At 45.4% G+C, this 15607-nt stretch overlaps 1 protein-coding gene across 1 annotated transcript in view; it reads right to left on the reverse strand.

Moving 5' to 3' along the window:
- ALDH4A1 (aldehyde dehydrogenase 4 family member A1) overlaps positions 1-15607 on the reverse strand; it is a 275101-nt gene that overhangs the window by 71641 nt on the left and 187853 nt on the right. Inside the window, exons 12-13 of the mRNA XM_086921700.1 lie at positions 11042-11194; positions 99-220 (exon numbers count right to left, since the gene is read on the reverse strand). Of these exons, the coding sequence (XP_086777826.1) occupies positions 99-220; positions 11042-11194 (275 nt within the window). The remainder of the gene's footprint in view (positions 1-98; positions 221-11041; positions 11195-15607) is intronic.

The following is a 15607-nucleotide window of genomic DNA, read 5'->3' on the forward strand; positions in this document are numbered from 1 at the left end:
AGGTATGGTGAAATCATTAACAAAATTGAATCAATTTGCTCGGAGGGGTAACTTTTAAGGGCACCTTTTCACTTCTACTTGAGCTTTTAGACACCTACTTGTCCTGAGCGAAGACTGCCCCAGTGAGGCCATAAGGAGACGTTGTGTCTATCAGCTCCAGCACCTCCTTGTACTTGTCTTCCGGATAGACATACACCGTCAAGACTGGTCCAAAGATTTCCTGCAGAGTGAAACACACTTGTTGAGAATTATTAAGGGCCGATGCTCAGTTTGAGAGTTTTGAGTGCACCGGCGAGAGAATAGCAGAAGCTGTGAAAATTATTCAAAGATATACCAGAAATTAATTCAGTTTTATTGGATACAAACCACACTCCCCGTGACTAGTATAACCAGTCTTGAAAGATACTGGCTTGCAGGGATGTAGGTAAATATATCCAATACGCCAATGCCAGCAAAAGGACATAATGGCTGGGGCAGGGATGGTTGTACAAAAACTGACCAAGAGGAAAGACTGACACCACTCTCAAACATCAGATGGACCACTGCATTCCATAAAAACACATCTTGGAAACATCTTTGCTTAGCAGATACGGTGTGGTAGAGCTTCGTAGCTTAAATGAATGAGATATGAAAACAAATAGGCGCACTGAATTCTGCACAAGCTAAAATGGCATCAGCTCTGTGCCCAGATCTGAATGACAAGAGAAGCAGATTGTATTAAATTTTCAATTGAGGCTGGGCAGGGGTTTAACATACGTCCCTGCATTCCCTGTGGTGCAGAGGTTCCTCCAACTATCCAGGGGGCCACCAACTCTTCAGGGGGTACAATTAAGCTCAAGAGCAACGAATATCTGTGAGATTTAAGAGCCTCTAATCACATTCTTCTGGGCGGCCCCATCATTTTGCATTACGCCACTGGGGCTCAGTGGGTCTAACAAAAGCCAGTGATGGGCTTGTCTGGTTGTGGCAAAGTCAATACATTTAGTAAAGTGCAGGTTACACGAAGTTAGAACCTCATTATGAGTGAATTGAAATCCTGAGTGGAAGATGTGCACCAGGTAAATTGTATGGCAATTACTGGATACACAATTTGAACATCATTCTGAGTTCCAATCTTTGCAATGGCGATTACCCTTAAACTACACGGTTTTCCCCTTCTCCCAGTTGTGCAATCTCTAAATGTGCACTATTTATTTTCAACATTTGTGTTAGGATTTATATACAAAATATTGTGTGTGCAAAAAAACCATAGGTTCTTTAATTTTTGATTGTGTAGTAATCCTGATTCAGGTGCAAACTTCAGTTTGCGTCTGATTTGGGTTCGAGCCCAATCAGAACAAATCCTATTATGTTAAAACTTGGGGTAGCTAAGACACAATGCTTCTGAGATTGGGTTCATTAAAAATACAAGGTGATACCAATAAAACCATGGCAAAATTTTGATGGAATGTACTGGACCTTTTAAAAAAAAATCATTTCAGTTCCATCAGTGGAATAACAAAAACAAACAATCTGTAACATAACTGTCATCACACTAAGTCATAGGCTGTCCCTCCCAACTCCCAGTGTTCCTTTAGGATTGTATACAACTCTTCTGTACAGCATATCTCAATGCTATCTCAACCATGTCCCATGCCAACGATTTCCTTTCCCGGTGTTGAATCATTGTTTTGGGATATCGGAACATCTTTGTATCTACAGTCCGGACATATCTATCCTGTCCCCTTGTTGTATGTCGTCTGTGAGTCATTGTCCAACAGGTCGAGCCCTTGTCCAACAGGTCGAGCCCATAATATTTCTTCCATCTATCCCATATCGTGTGGAACTTTATTGGGCAACCTCTCCCCTTATAAATAATCCTTTCCACTGCCATATATATGTCCATGCCGGTCTTCTATTCATGTAGTGTCAGTGATCTCGGGGTACCCCAATGCCTTGCTGTTTCCCTTTTCACTAGCACATTTCCCAGTGCGCTGAGAATCGGCTGCAGTCTGTCAATGTCCACATTGCTAGGAATCACTAGCAGTATAAATTTCGGGTCAATTGGGATAGTTGCCTGTATTACTTTATTTAGTTCTCCTACAATCTCCTTCCAGTAGATCTGTATGGTTGTGCAGCCCCATATTGTGTGGTAGTTCGGATTTTCAGCCCTTCCAATCCAGTTTAGTCTGACCAGGTCATAGTAGGCTCTGTGGAGGATTTTAAATTGGATAAGGCGTAGTCGTGTCTTAATAGCTACCTCTCTGGGGTGCACCAGGGCAGGCTCTCAATCCACATTCTCCAAGACCCCTAGATCTTTTTCCCTTGTGTCTCCGAGTTTGCCTAGATTGTCCGGCATGTTGTTATTGACGTGAGTATTCACTGCAAAGGGCAGAAAGAGTACCTTTATCTATGATATTCCCTAGCGTTGAGATCCCTATGTTGTCCCATTCCCTGAATCCCTTAAGTTTATCCGTCTCCTTTAGCCAATTCCATGGTATATTGACGTTGCCTTTGTTGAACCCATCCCAGTGTTTTGGATGCCTCCTGCTTCCTTTCCCCCGTAAAGATAAATAGAGCAGGAATGTGCGTGGGGTCATGGTTTCTCATTCCAGCCTATATGTCGGGAGATTGCCTGGTGCATGTATCCAATCATTAATGAGAGTGAGATGCTCAGCCCAATACTAAGCTTCCACATCTGGTAAAGCCAGTCCTCCGTTATACTGATTGCGCTGCAGTGCAATGCATGGGTGTTTCCATGGGTGTTTCCCCAGTCACACAAACAAGCGCAATTCAGTATCTATTTCTCAAAATAACATGCGTGGGAGGGGGTGGTAGGTGTTCTATAGCGCATAGAGGAATTGTGGTAGAGTTATCATTCTGAACATCGCCGCCCTGCCCATTATCGTGAGCGGCAAGTTCTTCCATCTCTGGGCATCCTCTTTGAATTTAGTCAGTATTCTTTGAATGTTACGGTGGCGACATAAGTTGCTCTCAGTGGTAAGAAAGATACCCAGACAGATAAATCTCTCAGAAGTGGCGGGCACTCGGTCATTGGGCTTGGGCTATATATTTGTGGTTTGTGCCAATTAGCCTTATATCCCGCATGATGTCCATATGTGTCGATTGTTCGGAAGAGTGTGGGAATCGTGGTGTCTGGGCCTGTGATGAAAAAAAGAGTATCAACTGCGTATAGAGAGATTTTTTCAGCGTCTCCCGATTTCACTCTAAATCCTTGTGTCTCCGAACACTGTCGGATCCAGCAGGCCAGTATCTCCACTGCCAAGGCAAATAGTAGTGGGGATAGGGGGCATACCTGCCATGTCCCCCGTGCACTGGGGAAATCTTGGGAAGTTTTGTCAGTTTACTCGTACCGTCGAATTGGGGGAATTGTATAGTAATGCTACCCATTTCCTAAATTTTGGCCCCAGCCTAAACTTGGTCAGAGCGGTTTCTAGAAAGGGCCAGTGCTCACCGTTAAATGCTTTCTCTGCATCTAGGGACACTAGTATAAGTGGTGTGTCTCGTTCCCTAGCTGCCATCATCCATGTACAAGTTCTACGGGTGTACTGGACTTTTGAGGCAGCATCTCACACACTGACATTTCCATATAAAATTACATATCGCACATTAAAGTATTTAAGGTAGGCAGCTGAAAATACTCTGGTGCCTCCAGGTTCTCTGCTTGAATGATCTGACCCTGCCCATAAACATTTGTCGCGCGAGAGGTTTGGGGACTAAGATGGCTTGAAAAACGCTGTGCTGCCCAGCCTTGTTTTTCAGGTCTTTTTATGGGTTACTTAATTGCACCAAACACTAGGCAAGTTGACAGGAGGTGCTCAGGAGTTCACGAATGACATCCAATAGGAACTATCAGATGATACTGGTTAAGGGGTACACCTAAGGTGTACGCTCCTCTTTAGTCCAGGGGACTTTTCGGCCCCTCATTCCAGGCCAAGGAGTATCTGGAAATGACTTGCAGGGGCCCAGTATTTTTTTTAATACTTTAGCAATACTGACAGGGGCCTTTCAGGCCTCCCCATTTTGAAATCCACAAAAACAAATAACGTTTGCACTTGTCAGGCGAGGAGGCTGTAGGATCCAGTACCATCAACTTGTTAAAATCCACAGCCACACCAACTTGTGGATTTGCTTTACTTTACTTGTGGATTTGTAGAGCACAAGCGAATCATCCCCGAGGGGATATCTCGGCGCTTTGAGGAAAAGATACTTGTTGGGCGAGCGCATCTATAGCAGACACGTCTTTAGAAGTTTCTTGAAGCTGGTTAACTCATTACAAGCCCTAATGTTCTGTGGCAGTTTATTCCAGTGAATGGCTGCCAAATAGGAAAAGGCTCTCCCACCCATCCTAGCCCTGTGTATTCTCTGGTTACGCAGGAGGTTAGCATTGCTAGATCTTAGTTGTCAGGCAGGTTGATACCAGCTAAATTTATTTCTGAGGTATGCCGGACAACTCCATTGTAATGATCTGAAGACGCTGCCATAGTCCAGCCGACTCACCAGGAGTGACTGGATAAGGGTTTTTCTCTCCGACAAAGGGATCCAGGGAAAGACCTTCCTTAGCATCCTCATTGTGCCAAAACAGGTACCGGCCACTGTCTTAATCTGCTCCTCCATAGACAGTTTATCCTCTATCTGGATGCCAAGGTTCTTGGTCCAACTCCTAGAGGGGGGGCTTAACCCAGCTCGGTAGGCCACCATTCAGGAGACCTGATTGCTTCGACCTTCCCAAACAGCAGGATCTCTGTTTTTGAAGAGTTGAGTTGTAAAAAATTACTCCTCATCCAGCCGGCAGTGCTAGACATGCAGCTTCTAAATTTTAGTTGGGTTGACATGATGTCCTCCTCAATGGGGACAATTAGCTGCGTGTCGTCCACATATGAGATGGTCGCAAAACCGTGGCCTCTGATGATATCCTCCAAGGGAGTCATGCACGCATTAAACAGGGTATGACTCAGAGCAGATCCCTGCGGAACACCCAAGTCCATCCCTGTGGTCTGCGATACAAATAAGTCCAACTGAATGCTCTGGGTACGGCCCAATAGGAAACTTTGTATCCACTTGAGAGCCCTGTCTTTCACCCCAATCCCCCCCAATCTGTCTAACAGCAGCCTATGCGAGATGTATCAAATGCTGCTGACAGATCAAGGAGGACTAGGATCACTGGGGTTCCTCTATCCAGCAAAACACACAAGATGATGGACGGAATGTTGCACAATGGCAAAACATTGACCCCCAGTCACAGATCTGGGTTTAATCCATAGTTATTTTGCTCACCAAGCCACCCCAGTTTAGACATATGCAAATCAGTCTTGACCCTGTGCCTCATGGGAACAGTCCAGCCCGAACTGCCAAGCCATGTCTTCCCTGGACCGGAATCAAGCATCCTAGGACCGGTTTCTGGCTATCAGCCATCTTCAGCCAGGATAGCTTGACTCCAGTGACGTAGTGAGCACGGGACCCACATCTGGGCATACCCTTCCCACATAGGGTAAACAGCAAAACACACAAGATGATGGACGGAATGTTGCACAATGCCAAAACATTCACCCCCAGTCACAGATCTAGGTTTAATCCATCGTTATTTTGCTCACCAAGCTACCCCAGTTCACAGGGTCAGACTGATTTGCATATGGCCATGTTTGAACTGGGGTGGTGGGGTGGTGGAGTGAGCTAAAGAATGGTGATGGATTACACCCAGATCAGTTGACAGGGGATGACTGTGATTTGCTCAAACGCTCCGTCCATCATCCCCTTTGGTATCGCTTTGTTCGCCCTAAGTTGGCAGGGTATGCCCAGCGTGGGTCCCTTGCTCACTTTACCACTGGATTCAAGATAGCCTGGCTGATGAGGGTTATGAATCCGAAATTGGTCCCAGGATGCTTGTTTCCGGTCCAGGGAAGACCTGGCTTGGCAGTCGGGCTGGACTGTTTCCATGAGGCACTGGGTCAGACTGATTTGCATATGGCCATGTCTGAACTTGGGTGGTGGAGAGAGCTAAAGAATGGTGGGGGATTAAACCCAGATCAGTTGACTGGGGGTGAGTGTTTGATTTGCTCAAACGCTCCGTCCATCATCCCCTTTGGTTTCGCTTTGTTCCTCTATCCAGTGTCATCCTTATGGTGTCCATCACCTCCAACAGTGCGGTCTCCATGCTATGTGATGCACGGAAGCCGGATTGCGAGGGATCCAGAAGGTTATTTTATTCCAGATAGAGTGATAGCTGTTGATTCACCATGATTTCCAGAACCTTCGAGCAGCAAGGAAGAAGCGAGATTGGCCTATAGTTCTGCAACTCAGCCGTGTCTGCTTACGCTTTTTTTAGAAGTGGCTTTACACGCGCGGTTTTCCACTTGTTCGGAAATATGGCCGTCTCCAACGAGATGTTATATATTGTGGAGAGCGCATCTGCTAAGACCGGACTGAGTGCTGACATGACCGCCGGTGGTACAGGATCCAATGGCGAACCAGATTTTACCCAACTTAATAAGGAGCCTACTTGCTCGTTAGTTACGTACGAGAAGGAATCCAGCCCAGGGAAGGACTCTAAATCCTGCCGCTGGTCTCTGGGTAGTTGTCCCTCACCCAATTCCTCTCCCGCCAGGTCGAAAGTCTGATAGATCAAATCGATCTTATGGGTGAAATGTCTGGCTAAGTCGTCACAAAGTTCTTGAGTGGAAGAAGGTGCCGCATTTTCCACCTTGGGATTCGTAAATTCCTTCAAGCTCTTGTATAGTTCCTTAGAGGAACTTTTCGCCTCTGTGATGCGTACGCCCAGAAGTAACCCTTCTTGCTGCATTGCAGCTGTTAACGTAGGCTATGTGAGCCTTTCGGTATAGTAGTTTGTCTGAAACCCCCTTTGACTTCCTCCACCTCCTCTCCAGGGCCCTGCATATGGACTTCTCCTTTCTAAGGGTGTCAGTATACCAGGGGGCAGGAGCTGCCCTCTCCTGAATGGTTACCCTTTTAAGTGGAGCTACAACGTCAAGGGCTACCTGGATTGCTCCCTCCAACCTTGCCCAGGCCAAGTTAGGGTCCGCATCCAAATTAAATGTGGATCCCTGTAGACTTGGCTAAAGGCAGAGGGGGTTACTCTCGACCATGGTCAGCAGAAGATTTTCTGCCCTCGTGCCCGTCCTACTGAAGGCACAGGCAGCAACGAGAATCTTAGAGCCCTATGGTCAGTCCAACCAAGTACTTGAGGGTGCTCAACTGGCAATTCAGATATGTTAGAGAAAATGGCGTCTAGCGTATGGCCCGCCCTGTGAGTGGGGCTATCAACTCTTAACTGACGGAATCTGGATTGGAAAGCAGCTCTAAATGATGGTTAAGATCTCCAATCAGTAAAAATGTGTTAGCGTTCAAGACATGAGGTGCCAGTCTGTCTAATAATACGGTGCAGAACTCCTTTTACTACCCCCAGGAGGGTGATATACCAGAGCACCTGTCTATTCAGTAGCCTGATCGCGCTCTACTCTAAATATTAAAAGCTCCAAGTCGGGGGAGATACCCTATCCAGTGTCCTCGTGTAATATGGGAGTCGGGTAGCGATAGCTAGTCCCCCCCCCCCCCCCGCATACAAGGCCTGTCGAGCCTGGTGACTACATGATCATCCGGGAAGGCCACTGCCAGTACCGGGGTGACATCATTGTTAAGCCAAGTTTCGGTGAAGAGACATATATCAGGTTTCATCTCCTCTAATAAATCCCATGTCTCTGTTGCGTGCTTAGGAATGGATCTGGCATTCAGATATAATCCTTGCATGTGAGGCCGCTGTCAATCCTGCCCTGTCCAACTTGGTTCCTCTAGGTTCTCATTCTGCAACCTCTGTCACGGCTGTTTGTAATATGCAGAAGGATAGGGACCGGGAAGGGGAGGTAGTTGTTTAATCAGAACCCATCCGCAGTTGGCGCACCTATCGTTTCTAGTAGCCCTGTTGCTTTCGGCTACGTGTACCTATTGTTGTCCACTATACATGATAGTGGATGCCTATATGCTAGGAGTGCTTCTCGTGTATAGGAGGTTCTCCTCCCAAAGGGTCGCTGTAAAACTGGCAGCATCCCCTGGCAGCTGGCGGCGGCGTGGACGGGCGCAGATGGGCTTGCCTTTGGCACGCCTTCGACGCGCCAATGGCACACCCGCTCCGGAAGCGAGATTTACAGCGTGGGCGTGTTGGTGACTAGACCGCTAACCGCCTGCCCGTTGCAAAGTAGAAAGACTTAAAAGTGAGCTCTCTCCACTCAAACAATCGCATAATGCGATTCCACTATTTTAATGTCCCCTCCACAATGCTGTAAAAATGCAAATTATAAAAATAAACGCAGGATTAGCAGCATTGCCCCAAGTACCTTTCTCCTCCTTTCACCAAACAAAATATGCAATGTTAAAATTCCTAAACCGTATCGTATCCACCTCACGTTCTTCATAAGATTTTTTTCAATATCTCCTTTGTATACTGGAACGTCAAGCAGTTCAAGCATGCCCTTAGAACAACTTGGCTAAAAAGTAACTGTCTCGCTAACAACAAGCACTTTTGTTCCCAGCCGAGCGGAGTACTCACATACATCCTACGCATAGACAGAGGTAGTTCAGGAGAACAAGCGTTCCCTTACACCGCTTTAGAGAGTGGGAGACCTCCCACTCCACATCAGAGTCTCCTCCTCTCTTCTTGAATACCACATGAAGCTGAGGGTCTGGCTTTTCAAGTAATCAATCTTTAATAGGCAGTGTTAGGCATAGACACCTGTTCAGCTCCAGGATACCCTTGCGGGCATTAGTGCACTTTACAAATACACGTAACATAATGTAACCGTACATACTTGAAAAAAGTGGAATGGCACAACTCTTCAGCCACCTAATACAGAATACATTCTTTAATTACCTAAATCACAGTTCAAAACTTGGAGGGTGAAAAATCAATGCTAATGAACAAAGGAAAGAATCTCTTTCTCGGTGGCCTCCTGCAAAGCAGAATAAAGTGCTCCTCTGCCAGTTTTTAGTGATCTTTGTATTTCATGTAATGTAATTCAAACGGTTGACATCATTCTTATCCAAAATGACTCCTCAGGTTAAACTGGGTTCTTACCTCAAGGTCTCCACCAACATTCAGCCTGAACAACAAGGAAGGGCACCGCCACTCTCCATTCATAACACCTATGTGGGAGCCAATGTGCACTTCCATAAAAGGAACACTTTGGACTAATAAAGTCAAACGACAACACCCAAAAACGCATCAGTGAATCCCATGAGCCTGAAGGTTGGCAGAAGGTCATCAATTGCCTATTGCATGTCCAAAAACAGATGCTGCTCAGGATCAAGTAAAGGGTAAAATTCAGGACCCTATGACTAATTCCCAAGGCTCTAAATGTTCGGGTGTCCAACCTCACCAAAATGACAGTACCTTACATGCCTGCAAAGACATCTATGTTAGGCTTACACCACTGACTCTCTTTCTGCCCAGCAAGATAAAAAGGCTTTTTGGGTAGATCCCTACACGTTCACGGCTCATCCACAAGGGACGCGATATCCCTATGTCCTTGCTTCAAGGTGACCACATGAGATTCCATTAAGCCAGCTTCATTTACTTCCATTTTATTCCCTTGTTTATGAAGTCTCGCCCTTCGCAACATCCCTCTTTTTCTGTCTTTTTCTCCACACAGGAGACCTCAGTGAACCGGTCTCTGTTTTTACAAAGGAGAACAAGGTTCTCACCACTCTTTAAGCTGCCGCTCGTGCTGTTCACAAACTGATTTCTTATCCCCCTATAGATATCCTACAGTGAGCTGACTTGCCATGCCCATCACCACAACCTTCAGGATGAAGCTTGTCCATTTGATCAGCCGATTAATTCTACTCTTGGTGCTATTTTTGAAACTTTTATTCTCTGCACTCGGTCCTACATCTATCTCAAAACTGAGTGATGGATGGAGGCTATCTATCATGCTTAACTCATGGATCTTCCTATGTTGCCTGGGTTTGACCTGATCTTCTGGATGGGACTGCATGTGTCTGCGCTCTCACTGTCATCCTCCACTGTATCTCTTTATTATCAAAAGTTACCTCAAGGCAGGAGCACATCAGCCAAACAACGTTTGGAAGGGTCAGACATATAGCATTACTCGTTCGCCTTCCAAATGGTCAATGAATCAAGACAGTGGCTTTCGATCGCAACACATTTTTGTTCTTCTTGATGTGAAACTGAGAGAATAACACCTGTAGACTGGCATTGTGGGACTGATTGGGATTTCGGTGCTAAATGAAAATCCTTCAATTATTTCCAGATAAAATGCTAAATACAGAGGGCAATGCAACTGCTAAATTTCCCTGATTATAGGGATATCATGGCAGAGGAAACCAAGCAGGTGGATTCTTTTCAGTGTTTTGCAGCACCTCTGAAAAACTGAAGGGATTTTAAGCTCACACCGAATTATAAATCAGGTCCATTAACCAATGTAAACAGTGGAAACAAAGCAGGTGACTCTACAGTGACAACTGAATGAAGCAATACAGCAAGGGCACATTAGATCTGAAAATAAATCCTGAAGCCTCTATAATGGTTCAACAAACTATGCCCTGTGGAGTCTGTTTTTAAATTACTGTCTTTTACAATAAATACAGTATATTCCTTTCATTCAGGGAAAGTCTAGTAATGAGTAATAGTTCTGCATATCCTTTGTATTAATCTGCATGAAAAAAACAGATGAGAAAGAACCTCCTGTGCCAGTTCAACTAGATGTCAAAAGGTTGGAGTACCCATAAGGAAGTTTCGGGCCCTAAAAGCAGGACGGTCAGTGAGCCACAGAGAAAAGACGTGTTTCAGGAACCTCAAGGTAAGATTATCAAGGAGACCCAGGAAAGGAGACTCATGGGGACACCTACTGGACAAATAGAAGTCACACAGTAGGATTGTCACAGAGCCACTGAGAAAGACAGTCAGGGGCCACAAGATGAGACAAGGGCCACAGAAGAGTGAAGGCGCCACTGACCAGGAAAGGCAGGGTGCGGGATAGTTAACTGGCAAAACAGCGGCATAGAATCTCACCTCCTTCATGATGGCCTCCTTTGGGTCTTTGCTTTCAATTATGGTAGGTTCAACGAAGTAGCCAACGCTGTCATCACACTTGCCTCCTGCAAGGATACTTAGATTAGGCGATGATTCTGCATGTTTGATCCACTTCTTTATGCGCATGAAGGCCTAAAGGAGCAAAAAGAAAACAGTCAATGAGAGATGGGGTACATTTCTATTTTGCAAAACTTGCCGCAGAATTGTAATATCAACCATCTCATCAAACATCCAGTTCAATCAGGCAGAGGATGTAGGAAAATCTAAGATTCTAAGCAATCCCTTACGTTTCTTCCCCATGCCTGCTTCTTAAATAACACTGCACCCTCTACTGCCAGCAGGCACACATGGTATTATGATTTTCACTCTGAAAGGGGATTTTGGCCGGACTTAATGCACTGCAACAGGGAAGCACTGGCTGTCTTCGCAACTAGTGAGCTCATAGGGCAATTCGTTTCTAACTAACTCAAGAAAGATGTCATGCTGTAAGGATAGCCCATCTTTATTCTCACACCTGGTAACATATGTAGTGGAGGAGCACAGTCCGTGCTTTCACATTTGGAGAGGTCACTGCAGCATGGGAGCCTTGCATTTACTCTTACACAGTACAACAGGGAAGCTGTGTGAACATTCATCAATGTGTTGCTGTCACTTAGCACCCACATATGGTTAAATCAATTCTTGTACGAACCCTCCACCACCTTGACAGGGACAAGTGTTTGTTTATTCTTAGTCCTGGTGATGCCAGAGTGTCAACGGGGAAACTGTATGCATACACAAGTGACTATGTCACCTCTCTATGGAAAGTCCGACTCACTACTGGTAGATACAAGGGTATCCTGAGTGTACTCTCACACCTGCCTAATTTGCAAGGACTCTGGACAGTTTACTCACATCAAGTGAAGTTGTATGGTGGGGTAGCACAACTTGTAGTAACAACTGGTAATGTCTAGTCCATTAGACAAGTAGACCTGTTTGTACTCTCGCAGGTTGAAATGTCACTGAAAGATGAGAGGTCTATGTGCAGTCTAACACCCTGTGATTTCATGAGGTGGGAAAGCCTAGCCCTAGCGTGTGCGCACACCCAGACATAGAATTGTGACAAAAAGCCCTGTGTGGTCTTTCACAAATGGTGCCCCTCCCTGAACACTATGAGAGAAGGTGAGACCTTTATGTGCAGTTATGCACAGAGATGACCATCCAAAAGAAGGGATGTGCACTCTCACACTTGGTGACAACATATGATGGAAAAGCCAAGCAAGTACTCAGGCTTCTGAAAATGTCACTGAAACAGTGTGAACTCTCACAACCTATGTCATTGCAACGCGCCAGACTGTACTCTTACTGCTGGAGATGAATTGTTATACTCGAGCTCAGAGTGTACTCTCATAATAGCTGACGTTACTTCTGCAGGGATAAAATGTGGTCACTCTCACATTCAGTGATGTCAGCGCTTAATCTTCATGTAGTCAAGTAAGGAAACTGTGCCGATTAAAAGCGATATTTAGGTTCCACGTGCTATTCACACTCATGGGCCTCCATAGCACTGAATCTGTTGTGCTATGACACTCTTACAAGGGAACTCTGTATATAGCCTCACCTCCAGTGTTTTCCTTATGGACGGGGACCTATGTCTGCTCTCAAACACCTGAGGAAGTCACTGAGCTAGGTCTCGGAGTGCTTCCATCCATCGGTAAAGCCATGCAGTAGCAGAGTCCCAAGTACAATCACACATTTGGGTTACAAGTCCCTGCACGTGGGTGAGCCTTACATTTGCTCCATGAATTGAAGCCACAGAGTAGGATTGTATGTCTTCATAAAACCTAGCAATATAATGTGGTGAGAAAGCGCTGTGAGTACTCTCAGCTCTGTTGTAGACTTGCTGCCGAAAGCCCAGCTCGTATTGTTAAACTTGTTGGGCCACGTGTCAAGGTGTCTTTGTGCAAAGTCGCAACTAGTTATGGAGTGCTACCATGGTCTCTGCGTACACTCAGCTGGTGACAGCATGTGGCGCTACAGCTGTGTATGTACTCACACACCTTATGCAACAGGATCCATGCTTCTGCTCACAATACTAACGCTGCTGGGCGATATGGAGCTCTGTGTGACTAACACCTAGTGTGTCATGCAAAGGCGGGTGTCTTTTCGTACTCTCTGAGGTTACTCAGTTATTACTGAGTAATATCTTGTGCGTGTAGTGTCCGTCCATGGTCAGGGCCACAAGTACTGCTGCACTTCAATAGGGTAACCAGTTTACTGCCTTTAGGCACTGGACTCTCCCTAGACAGAGATGGGGAAAAGCCAAGCTTTACTCCAGGAAGTGGTAAGGGTTAGAAACTCAGATACAGTATAACACAGTAAATAACAGTGAATGGCACTGAATGGCATACGTGCTCTAACTTCTATGAAAATTAGACTTTTATTCAGAGGTGAGTAAAAGCAGCGGTTGAAAACTAAATACACAAAAAAATCGAAAATTTGCCAGCACCTTCTGTGACCAAGAGCTGACCAAAATCAGATTTACAGCTCCTTAGTACAAGGCAATAGATGTTCTACAGCTTTTGCCCCATGCCAAATGTTATCTTATGGAGCTGTATATGGTCGAACTGGGCACCCGTGGAGGTTGTTAGGCCTTTTGCTAAAATGGTGGCTGTGTTCTCCTGTTTCCCCCCTGGCCCCTAGCACATCTTCCCCATACAAGTCCCACAGAGCAACGTGAAGCTGATATGTAGTAGTTTATTTCCAATGTAATGACTAAATTGCTTTCGATTAACTTTTCTCTGTTTTCTGTGACTTGTAACATTTGTCTAGGCACCTTCAGCTACCTTTTGCTGTGATCACTAGTTTTTATTCACTGAAAGTTTTTATTGTTCAATGTGTCATATTTGTTCAAACATCTATCTTCAGATGAAATTAGAAGAGAAGGTGTTGAATACATTTTTAGGTTGGGCCTATGCAGCGCATATGCGCTACATAGGAGGACCTTTAGCCGTCGCTCTGCTTATTTTAAAGCACACACTCGTGCTTGTGGCGGCATCCACCTTGCGGGAGCGAGCAGGGGCACGCCACACACGCATGAGTACAGTGCTTGAAAATGAGCAGACTGCTCTCAAGCGCGCACGCCTCTCTCCTCGTCCCCACGTTATTTTTACTTGTTCTGGGTTTTAGCTATTTACCTGAGCTTTGTTTATTTGGTTTTGCCATCTGCCGATGGAGCCTGCATCACACTGATAGATTTTCGAGGTGAACATTTTTTTAAAGACTTGAAATGAGAGCTCCTTTGTGTGCATGCGGCAGGATGTGGTGCTGGCATCTTATGAAATCACAGCGCCTGCTATGCTGCGGCATTTTGAGCACTGCATACTTTACTTCTCAGGGTACGATGATAGGGTTGGCTGATCTACTCCAGCCCCCAAGCCCTGCAGATCTCTCCGTAGCTCGTGAGGTTTGCTTAAGGACTGCTTGTGTGGGCTCCAGTTTGTTCTTGATTTCTGCAAAACGGTGAACCATAAAGCTTTTGGTATGGGTCTCTGTCACCAGGGATGGTCACTCAGGGCTGGTATTGGGAAGGTTATCTCATCCACACCGGATCATCACTGTGTCTTAGTAGATGTGCTTGGTTTATTTATTTATTTATTTATTTTTGCCATTTGTAGAGCGCGTACAAATACCCTTAGGCGTCTCGGCGCTAAAAAGTGCATTGATGTCTCACCATGATCAGAAAGTACGGAAATATGGATTACTGATTGAATAACCATGTTTTCAGTTTTTTTCTGAACTGAAGAAGTGTGGGGCTTGTTTTTATATGGTTAGGTAGAGTGTTCTCCTATCTCTTCCTCCTACGTTGTGGAAATGGAGGGGTTGTCTTAAGTAATTGTGCCTCCCCCTAGTGCACATCTCACTGTTTTATTTATTTATTTAAAAGGTTTTATATAGCGCTGGCTGGACCCAGGGGTATCGAAGCGCTTTACAAGCCATATAACAGGATCAGTCAGAAATATAGCATAGGTACATGTGAGATCATAAGCTAAACAATTTACACACAAGTAGCATAAATAGGATGGAGCAAAGCATAAAAGAGCAAGTTAGGACAACAAATCGAAGATAGTAGAGTGGGAGTAATAGGGTGGGAAGAAGCTGTGCAAGACAGAGAGGGAGATTAAAGGTCAGTGTTCAAGTAGTTAAGAGCCCCAGTATTTGTTTAGAAGGAGTAGTTTGAGCTCTTTTTAGAAGCAGGGGTAGGAGGGGATGCAGCGTAGCTCTTTAGGGAGAGTATTCCAGATGGCAGGTGCATTTCTGGAGAAAAAACGAGCTTAAGTAGTTTTCTTTTTTAGTAGAGGAGGGACAAGGATAGGATAGGTTAGTGCTCCTCAGAGATCTAGTGCAGCCTGCTTTGTGGAGTTTATCAGTAAGGTAGGAAGGGGTGTTTTGGTGGAGGGCTTTGTGGGTGATGCAAGCAGTTTTATAAGTGGTTCTGCCTTCAATCAGGAGCCATTTGAGGTCCTCGAGGTCGGGGAGATGTGGTCAAATCGTTTGCAGCCAGTG

Source organism: Lissotriton vulgaris, chromosome 5 (assembly GCF_964263255.1).
Source record: "Lissotriton vulgaris chromosome 5, aLisVul1.2, whole genome shotgun sequence".
Classification (NCBI taxonomy): domain Eukaryota; kingdom Metazoa; phylum Chordata; class Amphibia; order Caudata; family Salamandridae; genus Lissotriton; species Lissotriton vulgaris.